This window comes from Thrips palmi, unplaced genomic scaffold, assembly GCF_012932325.1.
Source record: "Thrips palmi isolate BJ-2018 unplaced genomic scaffold, TpBJ-2018v1 HiC_scaffold_3, whole genome shotgun sequence".
NCBI classification, from domain to species: Eukaryota; Metazoa; Arthropoda; class Insecta; order Thysanoptera; family Thripidae; genus Thrips; species Thrips palmi.
In genome coordinates, this window is record NW_023144630.1 from 13,238,798 (window position 1) to 13,256,011 (window position 17,214).

At 62.1% G+C, this 17,214-nt stretch overlaps 1 protein-coding gene and 28 non-coding genes across 29 annotated transcripts; 8 read left to right on the top strand and 21 right to left on the bottom strand.

Moving 5' to 3' along the window:
* Nucleotides 1–4,552: 4,552 nt before the first annotated feature.
* Nucleotides 4,553–4,623, bottom strand: Trnap-agg. The gene has a single exon. It is a non-coding gene; the product is annotated as a tRNA-Pro (tRNA).
* Nucleotides 4,624–4,995: 372 nt separating this feature from the next.
* Nucleotides 4,996–5,077, bottom strand: Trnas-gcu. The gene has a single exon. It is a non-coding gene; the product is annotated as a tRNA-Ser (tRNA).
* An 81-nt stretch (nucleotides 5,078–5,158) lies between these two features.
* Trnae-cuc lies at nucleotides 5,159–5,229 on the bottom strand. Its single transcript has one exon. It is a non-coding gene; the product is annotated as a tRNA-Glu (tRNA).
* A 76-nt stretch (nucleotides 5,230–5,305) lies between these two features.
* On the bottom strand, nucleotides 5,306–5,377 carry Trnak-cuu. The gene has a single exon. It is a non-coding gene; the product is annotated as a tRNA-Lys (tRNA).
* Nucleotides 5,378–5,770: 393 nt separating this feature from the next.
* Nucleotides 5,771–5,850, bottom strand: Trnas-aga. The gene has a single exon. It is a non-coding gene; the product is annotated as a tRNA-Ser (tRNA).
* Nucleotides 5,851–6,660: 810 nt separating this feature from the next.
* Nucleotides 6,661–6,732, bottom strand: Trnap-ugg. Its single transcript has one exon. It is a non-coding gene; the product is annotated as a tRNA-Pro (tRNA).
* Nucleotides 6,733–7,109: 377 nt separating this feature from the next.
* Nucleotides 7,110–7,181, bottom strand: Trnac-gca. Its single transcript has one exon. It is a non-coding gene; the product is annotated as a tRNA-Cys (tRNA).
* Nucleotides 7,182–7,362: 181 nt separating this feature from the next.
* Trnaq-uug lies at nucleotides 7,363–7,433 on the bottom strand. Its single transcript has one exon. It is a non-coding gene; the product is annotated as a tRNA-Gln (tRNA).
* Nucleotides 7,434–7,816: 383 nt separating this feature from the next.
* Nucleotides 7,817–7,888, top strand: Trnah-gug. The gene has a single exon. It is a non-coding gene; the product is annotated as a tRNA-His (tRNA).
* Nucleotides 7,889–8,018: 130 nt separating this feature from the next.
* Nucleotides 8,019–8,090, bottom strand: Trnaf-gaa. The gene has a single exon. It is a non-coding gene; the product is annotated as a tRNA-Phe (tRNA).
* Nucleotides 8,091–8,199: 109 nt separating this feature from the next.
* On the top strand, nucleotides 8,200–8,273 carry Trnai-aau. Its single transcript has one exon. It is a non-coding gene; the product is annotated as a tRNA-Ile (tRNA).
* A 139-nt stretch (nucleotides 8,274–8,412) lies between these two features.
* Nucleotides 8,413–8,485, bottom strand: Trnam-cau. Its single transcript has one exon. It is a non-coding gene; the product is annotated as a tRNA-Met (tRNA).
* A 166-nt stretch (nucleotides 8,486–8,651) lies between these two features.
* Trnaw-cca lies at nucleotides 8,652–8,723 on the bottom strand. Its single transcript has one exon. It is a non-coding gene; the product is annotated as a tRNA-Trp (tRNA).
* A 68-nt stretch (nucleotides 8,724–8,791) lies between these two features.
* Nucleotides 8,792–8,864, bottom strand: Trnav-cac. The gene has a single exon. It is a non-coding gene; the product is annotated as a tRNA-Val (tRNA).
* A 106-nt stretch (nucleotides 8,865–8,970) lies between these two features.
* Trnay-gua lies at nucleotides 8,971–9,063 on the top strand. Its single transcript has 2 exons — nucleotides 8,971–9,007; nucleotides 9,028–9,063. It is a non-coding gene; the product is annotated as a tRNA-Tyr (tRNA).
* A 113-nt stretch (nucleotides 9,064–9,176) lies between these two features.
* Trnae-uuc lies at nucleotides 9,177–9,247 on the bottom strand. Its single transcript has one exon. It is a non-coding gene; the product is annotated as a tRNA-Glu (tRNA).
* A 138-nt stretch (nucleotides 9,248–9,385) lies between these two features.
* On the bottom strand, nucleotides 9,386–9,458 carry Trnat-ugu. The gene has a single exon. It is a non-coding gene; the product is annotated as a tRNA-Thr (tRNA).
* Nucleotides 9,459–9,559: 101 nt separating this feature from the next.
* Nucleotides 9,560–9,631, top strand: Trnag-ucc. Its single transcript has one exon. It is a non-coding gene; the product is annotated as a tRNA-Gly (tRNA).
* An 83-nt stretch (nucleotides 9,632–9,714) lies between these two features.
* On the top strand, nucleotides 9,715–9,787 carry Trnav-aac. The gene has a single exon. It is a non-coding gene; the product is annotated as a tRNA-Val (tRNA).
* Nucleotides 9,788–9,853: 66 nt separating this feature from the next.
* On the top strand, nucleotides 9,854–9,935 carry Trnal-aag. The gene has a single exon. It is a non-coding gene; the product is annotated as a tRNA-Leu (tRNA).
* An 88-nt stretch (nucleotides 9,936–10,023) lies between these two features.
* Trnar-ucg lies at nucleotides 10,024–10,096 on the bottom strand. The gene has a single exon. It is a non-coding gene; the product is annotated as a tRNA-Arg (tRNA).
* An 85-nt stretch (nucleotides 10,097–10,181) lies between these two features.
* On the bottom strand, nucleotides 10,182–10,254 carry Trnan-guu. Its single transcript has one exon. It is a non-coding gene; the product is annotated as a tRNA-Asn (tRNA).
* Nucleotides 10,255–10,347: 93 nt separating this feature from the next.
* On the bottom strand, nucleotides 10,348–10,418 carry Trnag-gcc. The gene has a single exon. It is a non-coding gene; the product is annotated as a tRNA-Gly (tRNA).
* A 110-nt stretch (nucleotides 10,419–10,528) lies between these two features.
* On the bottom strand, nucleotides 10,529–10,635 carry LOC117648713. The gene has a single exon (XR_004587947.1). It is a non-coding gene; the product is annotated as a U6 spliceosomal RNA (small nuclear RNA).
* A 43-nt stretch (nucleotides 10,636–10,678) lies between these two features.
* Nucleotides 10,679–10,751, bottom strand: Trnar-acg. The gene has a single exon. It is a non-coding gene; the product is annotated as a tRNA-Arg (tRNA).
* An 898-nt stretch (nucleotides 10,752–11,649) lies between these two features.
* Trnaa-agc lies at nucleotides 11,650–11,722 on the top strand. The gene has a single exon. It is a non-coding gene; the product is annotated as a tRNA-Ala (tRNA).
* Nucleotides 11,723–11,794: 72 nt separating this feature from the next.
* Trnad-guc lies at nucleotides 11,795–11,866 on the top strand. Its single transcript has one exon. It is a non-coding gene; the product is annotated as a tRNA-Asp (tRNA).
* Nucleotides 11,867–11,952: 86 nt separating this feature from the next.
* Trnap-agg lies at nucleotides 11,953–12,024 on the bottom strand. The gene has a single exon. It is a non-coding gene; the product is annotated as a tRNA-Pro (tRNA).
* Nucleotides 12,025–12,880: 856 nt separating this feature from the next.
* LOC117647905 lies at nucleotides 12,881–15,121 on the bottom strand. Its single transcript, XM_034389879.1, has one exon. The coding sequence runs from the start codon at nucleotides 15,119–15,121 to the stop codon at nucleotides 12,881–12,883; it is 2,241 nt and encodes a 746-aa protein (XP_034245770.1).
* Between the last annotated feature and the right edge of the window lie 2,093 nt (nucleotides 15,122–17,214).

Genomic DNA, 17,214 nt, shown 5'->3' on the forward strand with positions numbered 1-17,214 from the left:
GAGCGGAGGCGCGCGTCCACGAGCCTGGCGCGGACGACTCCCACCCGGCCGGGCCAGTTGACAGTGGCCAGACGACTCGTCCTGGCGGTGAAGGTGACGCCCAGCAGCTTGACGGCCTGGACGACGGGGAAGGGCATCTCCGCGCGGCGCGGCCAGCGGCCGACGGGCAGGGCTGCGGACTTGGCGGCGTTCACCAGCAGGCCCGACTCCGCCCCGAACTCGGCCAGGGTCTCGACGAGCACCGGCACCTCCTCGGGATGGCGCAGCAGCGCGACGGTGTCGTCCACGTAGGCCGACGCGGCGAGCCGCCCCTCCGACTCCTCGACGCGCACCCCGGCCAGCCTAGAGTCAAGGGCCTTGATGAGCGGCGCGCTGGCCAAGCAGTACAGCAGCATGCTTACTGGACAGCCCTGGCGAATTCCGCGCAGCAGCTGGATGACGTCCGTGAGCACGCCGTTGACGGAGATCCTGGTGGTGGCGCCGTCGTACATGGACTGCAGGAGCTGCACTACTTCCTCGCTGACGCCGTGCCGCCGGAGGACTGCCCACAGGTAGTGGTGTTGCAGGTTGTTGAAGGCGCCGGCGATGTCGAGGGCGACCACGCAGAGGGCCTCCTTGTGGTGCTCCGCGATGGCCACAGCGTCTCGCACGTCGCACAGCGCGCCCTGCAGCGTCCTGGTGCTCCCCGCCTGCACCTGCATGGGGTGCAAGATGCGCCGCTGCACCTCCTCCATGCGCCTCGCAATCGCCCTGGAAAACACCTTCCCGTCGACGTTGAGCAGAGTCACCGGCCTGAGGTCCTTGACGGTCCGCGGGCGGCGCGCAGCCTTCGGGATGAGGACCATGAGGCCCTTCTTGTGGGAGGGGGCGACGGCCCGGCGGCGCAGCATGGCGTTGGAGACGGCCAGGAAGTCCTCGCCGAGGATGTCCCACGCCGCCAGGTACAGCTCCGCCGTGAGGCCGTCCTCTCCAGGGGACTTGCCGCGCGGACTGGCCTTGAGCGCGGCCTCCATCTCCTCCATCGTGAACGGCCGCAGCACGGCCTCGTTGTCCTCGGGGGTGAGCACGGCGCCGGGCACGACGGCGTCCAGCAGCGGCGTCCTTGGAGCGTCTCGCGGGGCTGGCGGGGCGAGCGGAGCGGCGGCCGCCGTGGAGGTAGGCATCCCTTCGCGCGCGCGTTGGGTTGCATCTTGCTCCCCGGGGCCCTGGGCGGCAAACACGGCGGCGTAGTGCTGGCGGACGTGCTCGGCGATGGCGGCGGGGTCCCGGAACACGTTGCCGTCGGCGTCCTCGAGCTGCTCGATGACTCCCTCCCTCCGGCGGCGCAGGCTGGCGGCGACGTGGTGCAGTCCGACCGTCTCGCCGTCCACCTCGTCGGGGCACTTGGCGCGCGCCCGGGTGCAGGCCAGCCTCCTGGACAGCAGCTGCAGCAGGCGCTCCCGCGCGGCGTCCAGCTCCTGGCGCAGCTCGTCGTGGGCCCCAGGCTGATCGTAGAGTCGGGCGGCGATCTCGTTGACGCAGCTGGAGAGGAACTGGCACATGACGTTGTCGTCGCGCCTGGAACGCCTGGAGAAGTCCTTGCAGAAGGCCTGCAGCTTCTTCTTGGTGGCCTCCCACCAGTCCACGACGTCGGCGTCCCCTCGCTGGCGCCGCCACTGCAGCCACCGCTCGCGCAGTGCGGGAAGGAAGGCCTCGTCGCTGAGCGTGGCGGGGTCGAACTTCCAGAGTCGCTGGCCGCGGTCCGGCCGCTGGCGCGCCTCGGTGTCCAGGGCGATGTCCACGCTGATGGCGCGGTGGTCGCCGAAGGCCGCGGCGTGCAGTTGGGCCCCTCGTAGCAGCGGCGTCAGGTCCTTGGTGACGTAGACTCTGTCGAGGCGCGACGAACAGCTAGGCCCTCGGTACGTGTAGCCTACCTCGCTCGGATGCAGCCTCGTCCACGCGTCGTCGAGCTGCAGGTCCTGGATGACGTTGGCGAGGATGCGGCAGGGGTCCGCGGCGCCGGTGGTGTCCTGCGGCCTGGCGATGCAGTTCCAGTCTCCTCCAAGCACGATCGGCCCCACAGCGTCTGCCAGAAGAACCGCGAGCTGGTTTATCAGGAAGTCAGGCCTCTCACCTCTACCCTGGGAGCCCGCCGGCCCGTAGACGTTGGCGATGGTCACTCCGGCGACGAGGGCGCTGAGTCCGCGGCCGCTGGGCAGGGCCTTAACGTTGGTGGCCTTCAGGGGCGAGCGGGTGAGCAGGGCGGTGCCGCGGGCCTCCGCGCCGACGTTGATGACCTCCTCGTAGCCCGGGACGCCGAGGACGGGGGCGCGCACCTCCTGCAGCAGCACCACGTCTGGGGACACCTCCAGGATCATCTCCGTCAGCGCCTGCACCTTCACCGCCGCCGTTGCTATAGACATGTTAAAGGAGAGCACTTTCATTTCTGTTTAGAGCCTCCGCGGCCTCCTCCACGCCCCCTCTTGCTGGGCGGGCCCGGGGGCTTTGACACCATGGCGGCCAGCTTCGCCATCTGCCCCTGTATCTTCGCCTGTGCTTCGATCCTCTTCCTCTTGAAGCTCGCCGTGCTCGCCGTGCTCGCCGTGCTTCCCGCCCTGGTCCTGGGGCGCGCAAGGTCCGCCGCCTCGGTCCAGGTCTCGCTGTCGGCGTCCTCGGTGTCCACGGCGTCGTCGCGGTGCTCGGCGAGGATCGCCTCCTCCGCCTCGGAGAGAACATTCTCTTCGTTTAGCATGCTGAACTCGGACGAGTTACTCACGCTCTCTCTCTCTCTCTCTGGCTCGGCTTCCACTCCACTGGGCGTTGCTCCGTGCCGCGCGGCTGCGTCCGGAGTGCTGGTCGCCGCGCCGCCGCTGCTGCTCGTGCTCGGGCCCGGGTTCGACTCCAGTGGCGGCCAGGTCTCGTCCAAACGGCGCTGCCCCATGAAGTCGAGGCCTTCGCTGCCCGTGCTGTCTCGCCTGCTGTGCCTGGATGCTGCTGAAATTACAGTGTCGTTAGAAAAATCCAAACTCGCCTCGTCCACAGGCGTCGTCTGCTGCTCGCCGATCTCCTCGACTTGGCTCCGCAGCTCGGGCATGCTGCCGGAGAAGCGCAGCTGCTGCAGCGGCTGCTGGGGCCCGCCGGAGGGGGGGGAGGGGGCGGGGAGCCCTGCCTGTCTTCTCTCTCTCTCTCTCTCTCTTTCTCTGCGTTGTCCCTCTCGTCGCTCTTCTCGTCCTCGCCGTCTCCGATGCCCTGCGTCCTCATCGCCCACGTCGGCCTCTTCCTGCTTGGACAAGCCGCTCTGAAATGAGTAGTTTCATTACAAATCTGGCACGTTGGTTTCTGCCCGCTGTAGAAAGCCATCCCCTCCGCCCCCGCGACCCTGATGTAGCTCGGCACCGGCCTCTTCATCGTCATCTTCACCATCCTAGTACCGGTGTACAGCCCCTCGAAGCACGAGCCGCGCGGGTAGGTCTCTTCTCGGATCTCGCTCACCTTGCCGTACTGCCCTAGACAAATGCCCAGTTCCTGCTTGGAGACCTCCAGCGGCAGGTTCCTGATCCTCACTATCCTGGCCGCCTGGCCCGAGCCGCTCACAAACACCTCGCACTTCGTCCCGTCACTGTAAACAAACTTACGTCTCTCTCTCTCGCACACTTCCTCGGCGCGCCGCTCTTCCGCAAATTTGGCATGGATTTTCCTCCCCGTCACCTCCACTTGCACCATTCGTAGCTCTTCCAGCTTCACACTCCATTCTTCCTTCAGGAAATTCCAAAACTCGAGATTACTTACGGGTTTGCTCCCGTTGAACGCAAACGTCACCGTCGCCTTTCTCAGGTTCGCCATGGCGTGGCCGGGGCGGCCGCCCGCCCGGCAAACAACAACAACAACAGCTCCGGCTCGGCTCGGCTGGCTGGCGGCTGGCTGGCGAGGCGTCGAATCGGCCGGTTTCCTTGGTCGCGGGGCCCTCTGCGGGGCACTCGATGATGGGGCACAGGCAGGCACAGCACAGTCACAGTCTCACAGTTCGACACGGGCGCACTTCTTCATCCAGGCACATTGACAGCACGGCACTGCGTCGAGCGGGGCGTGTTGGCCGAAGCCGCACCCGGCCCGTAACGCTGCTCTGCACCCGACCGCGGCCGGGACAGGACTACTGAGTACACTGTTGAGTTTGCAGAGTAGAGCGAGCGTCGGGTTTTGGGCATGCGTTGGTCGGGCATTTTTGCTCTGTTGTTGGCTGGTTTTTATTAAGTTTGGCCCGTCCCACCTCCCCACGGCAGGGGGTGTAGTCAGATGGTAGAGTGTCCGCTTAGCATGCGGGAAGTACGGGGATCGATACCCCGCACCTCCACTTTTCGTCCGTTTGTCCCTCATATGCCAAGTAGATGGTGATGCGTGGCGGGACAGATCCCGCCAGGCCGCATCTTCGGTGGTATAGTGGTCAGATCCCCGCCTGTCCGCGGGAGACCGGGGTTCGATTCCGCCGGAGAGGCTCCATTTTTTACGTTTTATTTTAAAACTTTAAGTCAGAATGCTGACGCTCCTTACATATGAAAGGTGGTCTCAAAAAGAGGGGTCCGTCCGGGATTTGAACCCGGGACCTCTCGCACCCTAAGCGAGAATCATACCCTAGACCAACGGACCTCGGCGTACAGCACTGCTCAAACACGGCAAGGAGCAATACGGTTGTCGCTTTCTTGAGTCGGGGTCTCAAAACGAGGAGTCCTGCCTCAGAGAGAATCGAACTCTCGACACCCAGTTACTAGACTGGTGCTCTAAACCACTGAGCTATGGAGGCGACGTGGCGACGGGCTCCGAGGCAAGCCGACCAGAGGGGGTGTGATCGCGTGAGACCTCAAAAGGGCAGGTCCCACCGAGATTTGAACTGGATCGCAGGATCAGAGTCCTGAGTGCTAACCATTACACCATGGGACCGCATGATGTTGCCGTCATTGCTCGCCGTTTGAGATTCTGCTACACCGGCGGGGCGAGGGAAAACGAGAAAAGAGGACGAGACGACGAGGATGAGATTCGAACTCACGCGGGCAGAGCCCATGGATTTAGCAGTCCAACGCCTTAACCACTCGGCCACCTCGTCACATGACGCCGTGCGAATTCGCTGAATGCTACTGAAGGGACGAATACGGGGTCGCTGCATGAGAAGGGGCGGGCAAAACGATTCCGGTACCGGGAATCGAACCCGAGCCTCTGGGTGAGAGCCAGGTATCCTAGCCACTAGACCATACCGGACTGCACTTCGTTGTGAGCGGCAGACGCGAGACACTGTGCGAGGAGAAGGTCGATAGAAAGATGGCGTAGAAAGAAACGCCCAACGTGGGGCTCGAACCCACGACCCGGGATTAAGAGTCCCATGCTCTACCGAATGAGCTAGCCGGGCTTGTGTGTAGCAGCATGATTCACGAGGCTATAAGGGAGCAGCGGCACGCCGAGAGTCTGACCGGCTGGGGAGGCGCGTCGGTGAAGCCCTTGTCGAGATCACGCCTTTGTGTGAGCGCAGGGATGTGGCCAAAGTTGTGACAGGCGGCATGGCGGCCGATGAGACGCGTACCTTCATGCGGCATGCAGTCCGGCCGTGGCGAGCAGGTGAAGGGGGCCGACTTGATACATAACCTGCCCCTTTGGGTACGGCGCATAAAATTCGAAAAAATCACTCGCTGAAAGCCGAACAATTATATCTACCCAACATAACGAGCGACCATTGACTGGCGAATGGGTGGGTGGGGTTATGCAGGAGCGTGGGTGAACGAACGGTGGGACTGAAAAAAGAAGTCGCAGTCGGCAGGACTCGAACTGCGCTCCAGAGGGAAACTGATTTCTAGTCAGTCACCTTAACCACTCGGTCACGACTGCTCGTCGAATGCAGGCAGTGTCGTGCGTGCTTGCGCGGCGCGGCGCGGCCGCCGACTCGGGGTAGGGCCCCCGAAGGGGTTAGGGCGTAAAGGGCGTAACGGTGCGTGAAGTGCGTCAAGTGCACTTATGCACTTTGGCACTGCAGGCTGGGTGGGTGGGTGGGTGGATGGATTGTATATTGTATTGTAATGTAATAAAAAGTAGAAGATGGAAAGTAGAAAAAAAGAATTGGCAGCGGTGGGATTCGAACCCACGCCACAGAAGTGGACTGCGACCTGAACGCAGCGCATTAGACCGCTCGGCCACGCTACGGTTGAGAGAGAAGATTGTCTGCTCGTCAATAAGAAGGGAGGGAGTGTGAGGGCGGGCGGCGGCCTCTCTAGTCTCTTGCAGTGTGTCTCGCCGTGGCGCACGTTCAACACAGCAGAGGGCGCAGTGGAAGCGTGCTGGGGCCATAACCAGAGGTCCGAGGATCGAAACCTTGCTCTGCTATGCCTCAATGTTTTGTCCTCAACGTTTCGCTTTCAGACGCACACTGAGCGTCGTCGTCAGGTCGATACGTCGCTGCAGAGACCCAGCAACACGTCAGGATGGCCGAGCGGTCTAAGGCGCCAGACTCAAGGGAAAACCTTGCCCGGCTCCAGTCACGGGTCTGAGGTGTCTGGTCTCGAATGAGGGCGTGGGTTCAAATCCCACTTCTGACATCCTTTTTTATTCTGTCTTTTTTGCCCCCTCGCCGCTCCTGAGAAAAAAAAAACAATAGAGGAACGCGCGACAGACCGAGTGGATGCTGTTCGCGCTCCCGTCAGCGGGCCCGTCCGGGATTTGAACCCGGGACCTCTCGCACCCAAAGCGAGAATCATACCCCTAGACCAACAGGCCGGCACGTAGTGTGTAGCGGGGATCAGACAGAGGCAAAGACGACAGCGGCGGCCGCCTCAGGAGATCGTGACAAAAACGTCGTCGTCATCTTGCGTCTACGAGTCACGCCACGACCGCGCCCATCCCTGGCGGGGATCGAACCCGCGACCTTCGGATTGAAGTCCGACGCGCTATCCTCTGCGCTACAGGGACATTGTAACGGGCACGGCGGCGGCACTCGTCCCAGCCGCCACTTCCAATTTCGGACCTCGAGCTCCCTAAACGAGGTTGCCAGAGGGCTCCACCGGACAGTTCAGCGCGTACGGCACCGCGACTGCGTGCAATATTACAGCATCCCCAAAATAGAGAGTGTATGGTGGACACGGAGTCTCCGGACCAGGGGGCACCCGGGTTTGAACCGGGGACCTCTCGATCTGCAGTCGAATGCTCTACCACTGAGCTATACCCCCACGATGTGCGCGCAGCAGCAGGCCCGATACCAAGAGGTGGAGCTCGCGCATTCCTTTCTGCACGCCAAAGCTTGTCCCGATCGCCAGCGCCGCTCCACCGGGTTGCACGGTCGCGGACGCGCTCTGGACCGGGCCGCATCCGCGATCGTCCGCGCCCTCCCAAAAGAAGCGGTGGAGAGCCAGGTCCCACCGAGATTTGAACTCGGATCGCTGGATTCAAAGTCCAGAGTGCTCACCATTCACCATGGGACCGCCCTGGCGAGGGCGCTCTCGCACCCATGGGCCGTTGACATCTAGACGTGACAGAAGCAGGGTGACGACCGCGTGGGAGGGAGAGAGAGGGCGCAGAAAGGGACGAGGAGTCATGGAAACGGACAAAATGACGAAAAAAAACAGACGCCCGACGGAGGACTTGAACCCACGACCCTTGGATAAAAGTCCAATGCTCTACCGACTGAGCTAGCCGGGCTCTGAGAAACGAATGGAGCCGGAGCGCTCCCCGCCCTCCTAGCCCCCTCCCTGCGGACCATATTCTCATCTAGATGACAACTGGCATGACGGCCGCGTCGCCGTCAGTCTGTCTCGTCGATGAGTCAGTAGCTCTGCGTGACCGTCGCTCAGCATGTGGCGGGTCAGCCGTGATCGTATAGTGGTTAGTACCTCGCGTTGTGGCCGCGATAACCCAGGTTCGAATCCTGGTCACGGCAGGTGACACATTTTTCCCTGCAACATTGGTCTCCCCCTACCTCCCCTCCCCCTTAAATTTTGTCAAACAAATCGAAAACAAACGCCTGAGCGATACGCCTGAGAACGGATTGCGAAAAGAAAAAGGGGGACTGCCGAAACCGGGATCGAACCGGGGACATTTAGATCTTCAGTCTAACGCTCTCCCAACTGAGCTATTTCGGCTGATAGGCGCATGTGCGACACGGCAGACCCATAGAGGCGCTCCGTGCACTCAGTCCGTCTCGGCCATGTGACGAGATGATCTCCGCTGCGGCCGCGGTTCTCACCATCTGGCCCATTAGCTCAGTTGGTTAGAGCGTCGTGCTAATAACGCGAAGGTCGTGGGTTCGATCCCCCCATGGGCCAAGGTCTCTTTTGCTCGTCCTCATCAAATAGGAGTTATTCGAAAGGAAACAAAATTCAGACTGTCTCCCCGGCCATAGTGCGAATTTTTACTGGTAGTGATTTTTCGCTCTTTGGTTGCGCCGACAGGATAAAACATGTGTGCCCCGGGTGAGGATCGAACTCACGGCCTTCAGATTATGAGACTGACGCGCTGCCTACTGCGCTACCGAGGCTGACGTCAGTACACCGCCCCATCAAATACAACTGCCACCCCTCTACCCCGAGGCGAAGAAAAAAATAAAATAAATAATAACAATAATAAGGGGGAAAAAAACTAACTTTACCAGAGCGTTTCTAAAAGAAGAGGCGATGTGTGCCCGCGTATGCACGGGTGCCACATGACCCCGACGTGAATTGAACACGCAACCTTCTGATCTGGAGTCAGACGCGCTACCATTGCGCCACGGAGTCGCTGTCCCATCAGCCGCTACAGTTTCAATCGCAATCGCTATACCTACGGGCCGACGACCCATAATAAGTGATTCCGCCCGGGATCGAACCGGGGACCTTCTGCGTGTGAAGCAGACGTGATAACCGCTACACCACGGAATCCAGATGAGGCATTGCGTCCGAGTGGTGGGTCCCAAACTAACTAGCGCCCCTTGCACGCTCAACGTCGAGGAGTTACATCACTGCCGCTCACAACGTCGGCAAGGCACCTTCGATAGCTCAGCTGGTAGAGCGGTGGACTGTAGGTGATAGGGCTGGCGCAGGCATCCATAGGTCGCTGGTTCAAATCCGGCTCGAAGGACGTCCTCCATTTTGCCGCCATTGCACATGAAACGCTGCACGTGTCGCCGCACCGAGCACCCATCCTGCTGACCCGCGACGAAAGCAACTCCTCTTTTCGGAGAGCAAAAAGGATTCCGGTACCGGGAATCGAACCCGAGCCTCCTGGGTGAAAGCCAGAAATCTAACCACTAGACCATACCGGATGACGAGTACCGTGGTCCGTCGAACTAATAAGCATGCCTGTCCGCAACGCAGCGTCGTCCGTAAAAGAAAATAAACGGTCCGCGTCGGGCTGGGGGTTGCGCTCCGTGGTTCAAAACCAGTCGGAGTACAGAGCATCGTGCCCCCAGAGAGATTCGAACTCTCGACCCCCGGTTTACAAGACCGGTGCTCTAACCACTGAGCCATGGGGGCTCATGGAAGAACTGACTCCGCCACGCCCAGGATGCTGCTTTCACCTTGGCGATGCAGTCAGCCCGATTCCTTGCATCCCCTTTGCAGTAAGGGCACGTGTGGCGACAGTGGTGTAGTGGTTAGCATAGTTGCCTTCCAAGCAGTTGATCCGGGTTCGATTCCCGGCTGTCGCATTCCTTTGGCGTGTCAACGGCACAGGCGGCGAACCACACCGCACAGCAATGGGCTTCGGTCCGTTGCAGGTAGGACAGTATCAGATTCCGTGGTGTAGCGGTTATCACATCTGCCTAACACGCAGAAGGTCCCCAGTTCGATCCTGGGCGGAATCACGTTTTGCTTCTCCTCCCGTCTTTCCTCTGATAGGCAGTGCTGCCGAAAGTCGGCATTAATGCGCTGGTAGCGTGGCCGAGCGGTCTAAGGCGCTGGTTTAAGGCACCAGTCTCCTCGGAGGCGTGGGTTCGAATCCCACCGCTGCCACTTCTTTTTAAAAAGCGAGAAGAAAGAAAAAGGGGGAGGAAGAGGAATCGTTCCTCTTCTCACGCTCTCCTGGCCATAAGAACGGGGACGACCGTGACAGGACTCGAACCTGCAATCTTCGGATCCGAAGTCCGACGCCTTATCCATTAGGCCACACGGTCCTCGGTCCCGCCTGCTCGCTGCTGGACCATCCTACCGGGACTGCGCGGGGAAGCAACTGATGAAACTTCCACCAAAAGAGATACGCGCCCCCGGGTGGGGTCGAACCACCAACCTTTCGGTTAACAGCCGAACGCGCTAACCATTGCGCCACGGAGGCCCATGACGATGCACCTCCACTTTGCAGCTCCAAGCGTCTCGTCCCTACGTCGATGCCGTGTTTTATTCCGTCCGTGTCGGCTGGCGACAAAATTGCATCGGCCGGGAATCGAACCCGGGCCGCCCGCGTGGCAGGCGAGCATTCTACCACTGAACCACCGATGCCGATGGGAACTAGCGACTCGGAAGAGGGTCTGGTTCTCATCGCACGGTGGTGTCGCCGCAAAGGCGGAGCTGACTGGCCCAAGTGAGAGGCCCTCTCCGAAAGGCGGCCAAAAACTGTGAAACGCTTCACGATTTCGCGTGTCATCCTTGCGCAGCGGCCATGCTTATCTTCTCTCTATCGTTCCAATGTTAGTATATGTACCGCCGAAGCGAGTACAGAGAGTGAGCGCGCGGCGCAAGAAGCAAAACGGGAGACGCCTCGATCCTGCCAGGATTCGAACCTGGAATCTTCTGATCCGTAGTCAGACGCGTTATCCGTTGCGCCACAGGACGACGAGATGGAGAGGTCGCATGTTTGCTAATAAGAGTGACAGTCAGTGGGGAACGACTGCGGCGTCCTCGTCACACACGGGATCTGTTGTTCGTCAGTGATCCAGAAAGTCGTCAGTGTCCCAGAATGTCATGCACGTCCAGAAATGCATTAAGACCGGCCACGGGCCGATGAGGGACACGGACACGGCGACACGGCGTCAAGTCATGGCAGCTCTTTGTCGTCATAAGACACGAGCAGCGGCGTCCACCTCCCACACGGAGGGGAGGGGGGGGGGGGGGGGGGGGAGCTCAGATGGTAGAGTGAGTGTCCCTTTAGCATGAGGCCAGAAAAGCACATTGGTTTGCTTTCTTCATGAGGCCGTATGGGCTCACTCTCGGCGCGCCCTTTTCTTCTTATGTTTCAATGAGCGCGGGGTTTTGGACATGCGTTGGTTGGGCAATCATGAGGCCAGAAAAGCACAGTGGTTTGCTTTCTTCATGAGGCCGTATGGGCTCACTCTCGGCGCGCGCTCCGCTCCATCATCGTGAGGCCAGAAAAGCACAGTGGTTTGCTTTCTCATGAGGCGTATATGCGCTCACACGCGGTGCGCCCTTTCGTCTCATGTTTCAGTTATACTCTGCAAACTCAACAGTGTGCTCAGTACAACTCTGTTCAGCGTGTACTCACAAGTACACTCCAACGTGCTCGTGAGCACACGCTGACGATAGTGTACTCGTGAGTACACGCTGAAGAGTGTGTACTCGTGAGTACACGCTAAAGAGAGTGTACTGAGTACACTGTTGAGTTTGCAGAGTAGAGCGAGCGTCGGGTTTTGGGCATGCGTTGGTTCGGGCATTTTTGCTCTGTTGTTGGCTGGTTTTTATTTAGTTTTGGCCCGTCCCACCTCCCCCACGGCAGGGGGGTGTAGCTCAGATGGTAGAGTGTCCGCTTAGCATGCGGGAAGTACGGGGATCGATACCCCGCACCTCCACTTTTCGTCCGTTTGTCCCTCATATGCCAAGTAGATGGTGATGCGTGGCGGGACAGATCCCGCCAGGCCGCATCTTCGGTGGTATAGTGGTCAGCATCCCCGCCTGTCACGCGGGAGACCGGGGTTCGATTCCCCGCCGGAGAGGCTCCATCTTTTACGTTTCTTTTTTTAAAACTTTAAGTCAGAATGCTGACGCTCCTTTACATATGAAAGGTGGTCTCAAAAAGAGAGGGTCCGTCCGGGATTTGAACCCGGGACCTCTCGCACCCTAAGCGAGAATCATACCCCTAGACCAACGGACCTCGGCGTACAGCACTGCTCAAACACGGCAAGGAGCAATACGGTGTCGCTTTCTTGAGTCGGGGTCTCAAAACGAGGAGTCCTGCCTCCAGAGAGAATCGAACTCTCGACCCCCAGTTTGATATCTTGTTTATTGAACATAAATAGTACAAAAGAAATAGTGATTGTAGAGAAAACGTATGATGCAGCACGTTCTTGTGTCAGTGCTATTTAGATTTAACTTAAAAGACATTAGGTTGATAATCAGTAAAAGGATAGAAATAAAAATTACAGCTTAAGTGGAGCTTGGGAAGTTAAAACTAGTTACAGTTGAAGCAAAAATTAAAAAATTAAAGTGAACTTGGTTAAGAATTAAAGAGGGTTGACGATTAACAGAACTCCGGTGTGTGCAGGGACGAGAGGTTATGTAGAACTCGGTCCCTGCAACACAAAGAAATAAAGCGGAGTGGAGATTAGGACTGCCTTGTTGGCTCACAATAGTCAAAATAATAAGATAGTAAAAGGAAGTTAATACAAGGTAATAGTAGAGAGTTAAAACACAAGAACATAACTTGTTTCGGGTGAGTTGGGCGCTCGCTTGAGAGGGCGGCGCTACTCCGCGCGGCGATCTTCCACTGCCGATACCCCGGCGCGCAGTGACGTCGGGCTCGCCGGCCCGCAGCGTTGTCGTTACTCCCCGCCCCGGAGTGGTGAGGCGTGGGGTATGTCCGTGCGGAGAGGGTCCGCGCGGGGCGGGCGATACTCCTTGCTGCTGCTGGCTGCCCAGAGACCTGGGGTAGCGCGGCTTCTCGGTCCCTGGAACAGCACAGACAGACAGCTAAGGAAAGGCGAGCGGCACAGGGCGGTGGTAAGGAGTAATTAGTTCGAACTTAGCTCGGGCAGTACGACGTCAGACGAGTACTGCCGGTGGCCGCACATGTGCTCCACGTAGATATTGCGCGACCACCGAATGACGTCACTCACGATGCGGGGGCGGAGTTGGCGCCGCTCGCGGGCCGGGATGCCGAGGAGACTGAGGGCGTACTCGTTGTTAGCATCCCACGTCCCCAGGGCCCCCACGGCGACGACGCCCATGCTGCACGTGAAGCCCTGCTGGCGGAGGGCGTCCTGGAGGCCGGCGTACTTGGTCATCTTGGCCTCGCTCGCCACCGCCAGGGCCTGGCGCCGGTTCTCGAACGGGCATGTGACGTCGATGATGGCCGCCGACTTGGTGCCGGCGTTGAGCAAGACGAGGTCGGGCTTCAAGGCGGAGTCGGTGCCCGGGACTGCCCTCTCGACGCGCAGGTGCTCCCTGACGTGGTCCGGCATGGCCTCAAGGAGGTGGCCGATGACAGAGCGGTGGCGGTTGTTCCAGGCCCGCGACTTGCCCTGGCCGAGGCAGTGGTCCAGCACGTGCGCCGTCGTCTCGTCGGCGTACTGGCAGCGGCGGCACGCGCGGCTCCGGCCGGGGATGCGCAGGGCCCCGTTGAGGGGCAGCACGCCGAGCCTGGCGCGGTGGATGAAGCGCCAGTCGCAGAACCTGGTCAGGTGGCCGGACGCCAGGAAGTGGTTGGAGGCGGGCTGGGCGCTGCACGCGTCGAAGACCTTGCCCTGGTCGGGCTTGGCCGTGAGCGTGCGCAGATGGTGGTGCTGGAGGCCGTCGCGCAGCACGGCGGAGACGCGCGACCTAGACGCGGCGTCGACGACGGTCTTGTTGGGCTCGCGGCCCGGCATGGCGACCTCCAGGGCGAAGCGCTGCAGCGTCTCGCTCCAAGACCAGGACAGCCCGCCCAGCTTCTTGTCGAGGCGGCGCGTCGCGTTCCTGGCCGCGCTCCACATGGTGGCGAACGAGTTGGGCCTGCTCCTGAACTCGGCGCCGGACAGGTAGGCCGCCAGCTCGGCGTGGGAGGGCTCACGGCCGATCAGGCGAGCGGCGGCACGCGAGACGCCAGCGAGGCCGACTTCACGGACGAGCGGGTCGGGTGAGGTGAGGATCTTGAAGGCCTTCTGGACGGCGCCCACGTCGGCGAGCTCGCTGAGGGGCAGGAGGTTGGCTCCGCCCTGGCGGCAGGGGATGTAAATGATCTCGTTGCTCGCTCGGTCAGGCAGATGGAGAAACTGCTTGGCCGCGCTCTTGATGGCCTTGTCCAGGTCCTGGAAGGCTGTCTTCTGGATGCGGGCGGTCTGCAGCACGAACTGGGCCTGCGGCAGGATGAACGTGCGCACGGCGTCGAGCTTCTGCCAAGGAGCCAAGAGGGAGTCCTTGACGGCGGCGAGGTCCTGCAGCATGGACTTGATGGTGTCCTCGGGAGTCTGGTTGACGTACAGCCCCGTGGGGACTCCGAGGTGCTGGTAAGCGTCGCCGGCCTGCAGGTCCTTGATTGGCTGGCCCTGGATGGTGGTGACGGCCTTCACGGCCTTGCTGCGGCGCATGGCCAGGGTGGCGCACTTCTTGGAGTTGAACTCAAGCCCAACCCAGGAGGCGACGGTGCCGACGATGTTGAGCAAGGCCTGCATGGCCTCAGGGGAGCGCGCCAGAAGCACGAGGTCGTCGGCGTAGCCCAGCACGACGATCATCTTGTCGCCGAGCTTGAAGCCGAAGTCCGCGGCGACGGCGAGAAGGCTGCGCACCAGGACCTCCAGGAAGAGATTGAAGATGATTGGGCTGAGCGGGTCGCCCTGTTTAACGCCAGACGCCATCTGGATGGGCCTGGTGGCGCCGGCGGAGGTGGAGACGGTCGTTGTGTTGTCAGTGTAGGCGTCCTTGAGGATCTCCAGGAGGTGCTCGGGGAGGCCGTGCTGCTCCAGGAGATGGAAGATGGCGGCGTGGGGGGCCGAGCCGAAGGCATTCTTGAGGTCGAGCCAGGTGGTGGTGAGCTCGGCGCCGGACTCCCGCGCAAGGTCGAGGCACTCCTGCAGCACGGTGTTGTGCTCGAGGCAGCCCTCGAACGGCATGAAGCCCTTCTGGACGGAGGACACGGCCCCGGTGCGCAGGGCCCAGTGGGCCAGGCGGTCGGCGAGCAGGGCGGCGTAGAGCTTGTAGAGCACGGAGGACAGCGCGATGGGGCGCCAGTTGGACAGGTCCTGGGGCTCGCCCTTCTTGAAGATGAGGATCGTCATGGACTCCTTCCACGCCGCGGGGATTTTCTTGAACTGCATGCATCTGTTGTACAGCTCGGTGAGCACGAAGGCGTGGCGGTCGCGGCTCTTCAGAGTGTTGTAGGGCACGCCGTCGGGGCCGGGCGCGGTGTTGTGCGCGGCGCGGAGGCGCGCGGCGACGACCTCGCGGTCCAGCGGGGCGAGCAGAGAGGGATCGGCGGCCTGGCGAGGCGGCAGCACCGCGGCCGCGGGCTGGGCGTCGAGGGTGGAGAGGCGCGCCGCGAAGACGTCGTCGAAGAACGAGGCCGTCTCGTCCTTGGGGACTGCGCACGCCGGTGACTCCTCGGCGCGCACCTCCCGCATGGCCTTCTTCTTGTTGATTCGGTAGAGCTGTTGGATCCGGCGAGCCTCGTCGGCACGCTGGTCTTGGCGGCGTCGACGGCGTCCTCGCTGCTGGCCGTGACGAGGCGGGCGGCGCTGGCGGCCCCCCTGTAGGTCCACGGTGAGCTGCGCGACGACGGCCTCAAACGACTTCCAGTCCTTGGCGGCGTGCAGCTTCGCGGCCCACTTGGCTTGGAACTTGGACGGCCGAGGCTGCAGCGGGGACTCGGAGCCGACCGACGCGAAGCCCTCGGGCACCGCGCTGGGCTGCGGCGGCGAGGTGACGCGTGGCGCTGAACCTGCGGGACACGCAACCCTCGGTGGAGACGGCGAAGTAGGCCCAGGGCATGAGTTGAGAGAGGAAGCTACTTGCCGTGGGTGCGGTCCCGCGCTGTATAACGTGGCCATTTCCACTCCGTCTGCGGCAGCCACCGAGGCCGAGGCCAGGGCGGGGGCACGCTGGAGTGGAGCCTCTGCGGCGGCCTCGTCCCTGTGGGTCTCCGAGGCGGCCGACGACGAGCCGGGCGAGGGGCGCGGCGCCGCGTCGATGTCAGGTGGGGATGGCAGCAGCGCCGTCCTGGACCGCGGGGCGCGACGCAGGGCCGGCGGTGTCCTGATGTTGAGGTGCGCGCGCCGCAGCCGGCTGGCGACTGCCATGGCCGACACCATCCTGGGCGGCGAGCGGCGCGGTGTGGCCTGCACGCACGCCTGCTCCAGCATGCCCTGCACGCGGCTGGTGAGGATGGCGCGGACCTCGGGCGTGGCGGCGATCAGCGGCGGCAACGGCTGGACTGGGCGCGCCGGCTGGGTAGGCAACCCATGCGGCGCCTGCAGTGTGCCTGCGGGACACGCAACCCTGGGTGGAGATGGCGTGGTAGCAGAGCTAGGGCAAGAGTTGTTAACTGTAACTACTTGCCGTGGGTGCGGTCCCGCGCTGTATAACGTGGCCGTTGACACCCCGTCCGCGGCCGCCACCGAGGCCGAGGCCAAGGCGGGGGCGCGCTGGGGTGTAGCCTCTGCGGCGTCCCCGTCCCTGTGGGTCCGCGGGGAGGCCGATGGAGTCCTCGCTGTCCTCGCGGTCTGGCGGGGCGGCGAGCGGGCGGCGGCACGGAGTCCTTGGAGTCCTCGTTGTCCGGGCGGTGGTGACGGCGGCGCACGACCTGTTGGGAAACAAGGACCAGCGGGTGAACCGCGCAATGGTGGTGGGGGGCAAGTGCTACTAGAAGCTACTTGCCGTGGTCCTTGTCCCGCGCTGGTGGTCGTGGCCAAGCCCGGGTCGTCCGAGGCCGCGGCTCTGGCCGAGGCCGTCTCCGCCGGGACCCCTGACCCGAGAGCCTCTGGGGAACAGCTCCCTTGCTGCGCCGGCGTGATGTGGGTTGCCGCTCCTCCGGGGGCGGCGCGCTGCGCGCGGCCTGGCGCTGGCTGGTGGAGCGGCTGGGCAGGCGGCGCCTGGGGGCTAGGCAGCCCATCCGGCGCGTCGGCTTGCTGGGCGTCGCCGTCGACGGGGCCGACCCAGCACCGCGTCAGCGCGAGCTCGGCGTCGTCCCCCTTCAGGCCGTGGGCCTTCTGGAGGTGCGGAGTGGCCGAGCGGCGGTCCGGGAAGGTAGCCCCGCACTCGCGGCAGCGCGCGCAGGATTCCTTGATGCCGTGCATCCGGGCGACATGTCGCTTTAGAGCCGAGATGCAGCTCACTGGAGTTAGAGTTGGGGGACACAGCGGACAAGGGCCCACCC

Excerpts from the sequence above, each read along its gene's own strand:
- LOC117647905 (XM_034389879.1), bottom strand. The coding sequence starts at position 15,121 with ATGACGATCCTCATCTTCAAGAAGGGCGAGCCCCAGGACCTGTCCAAC.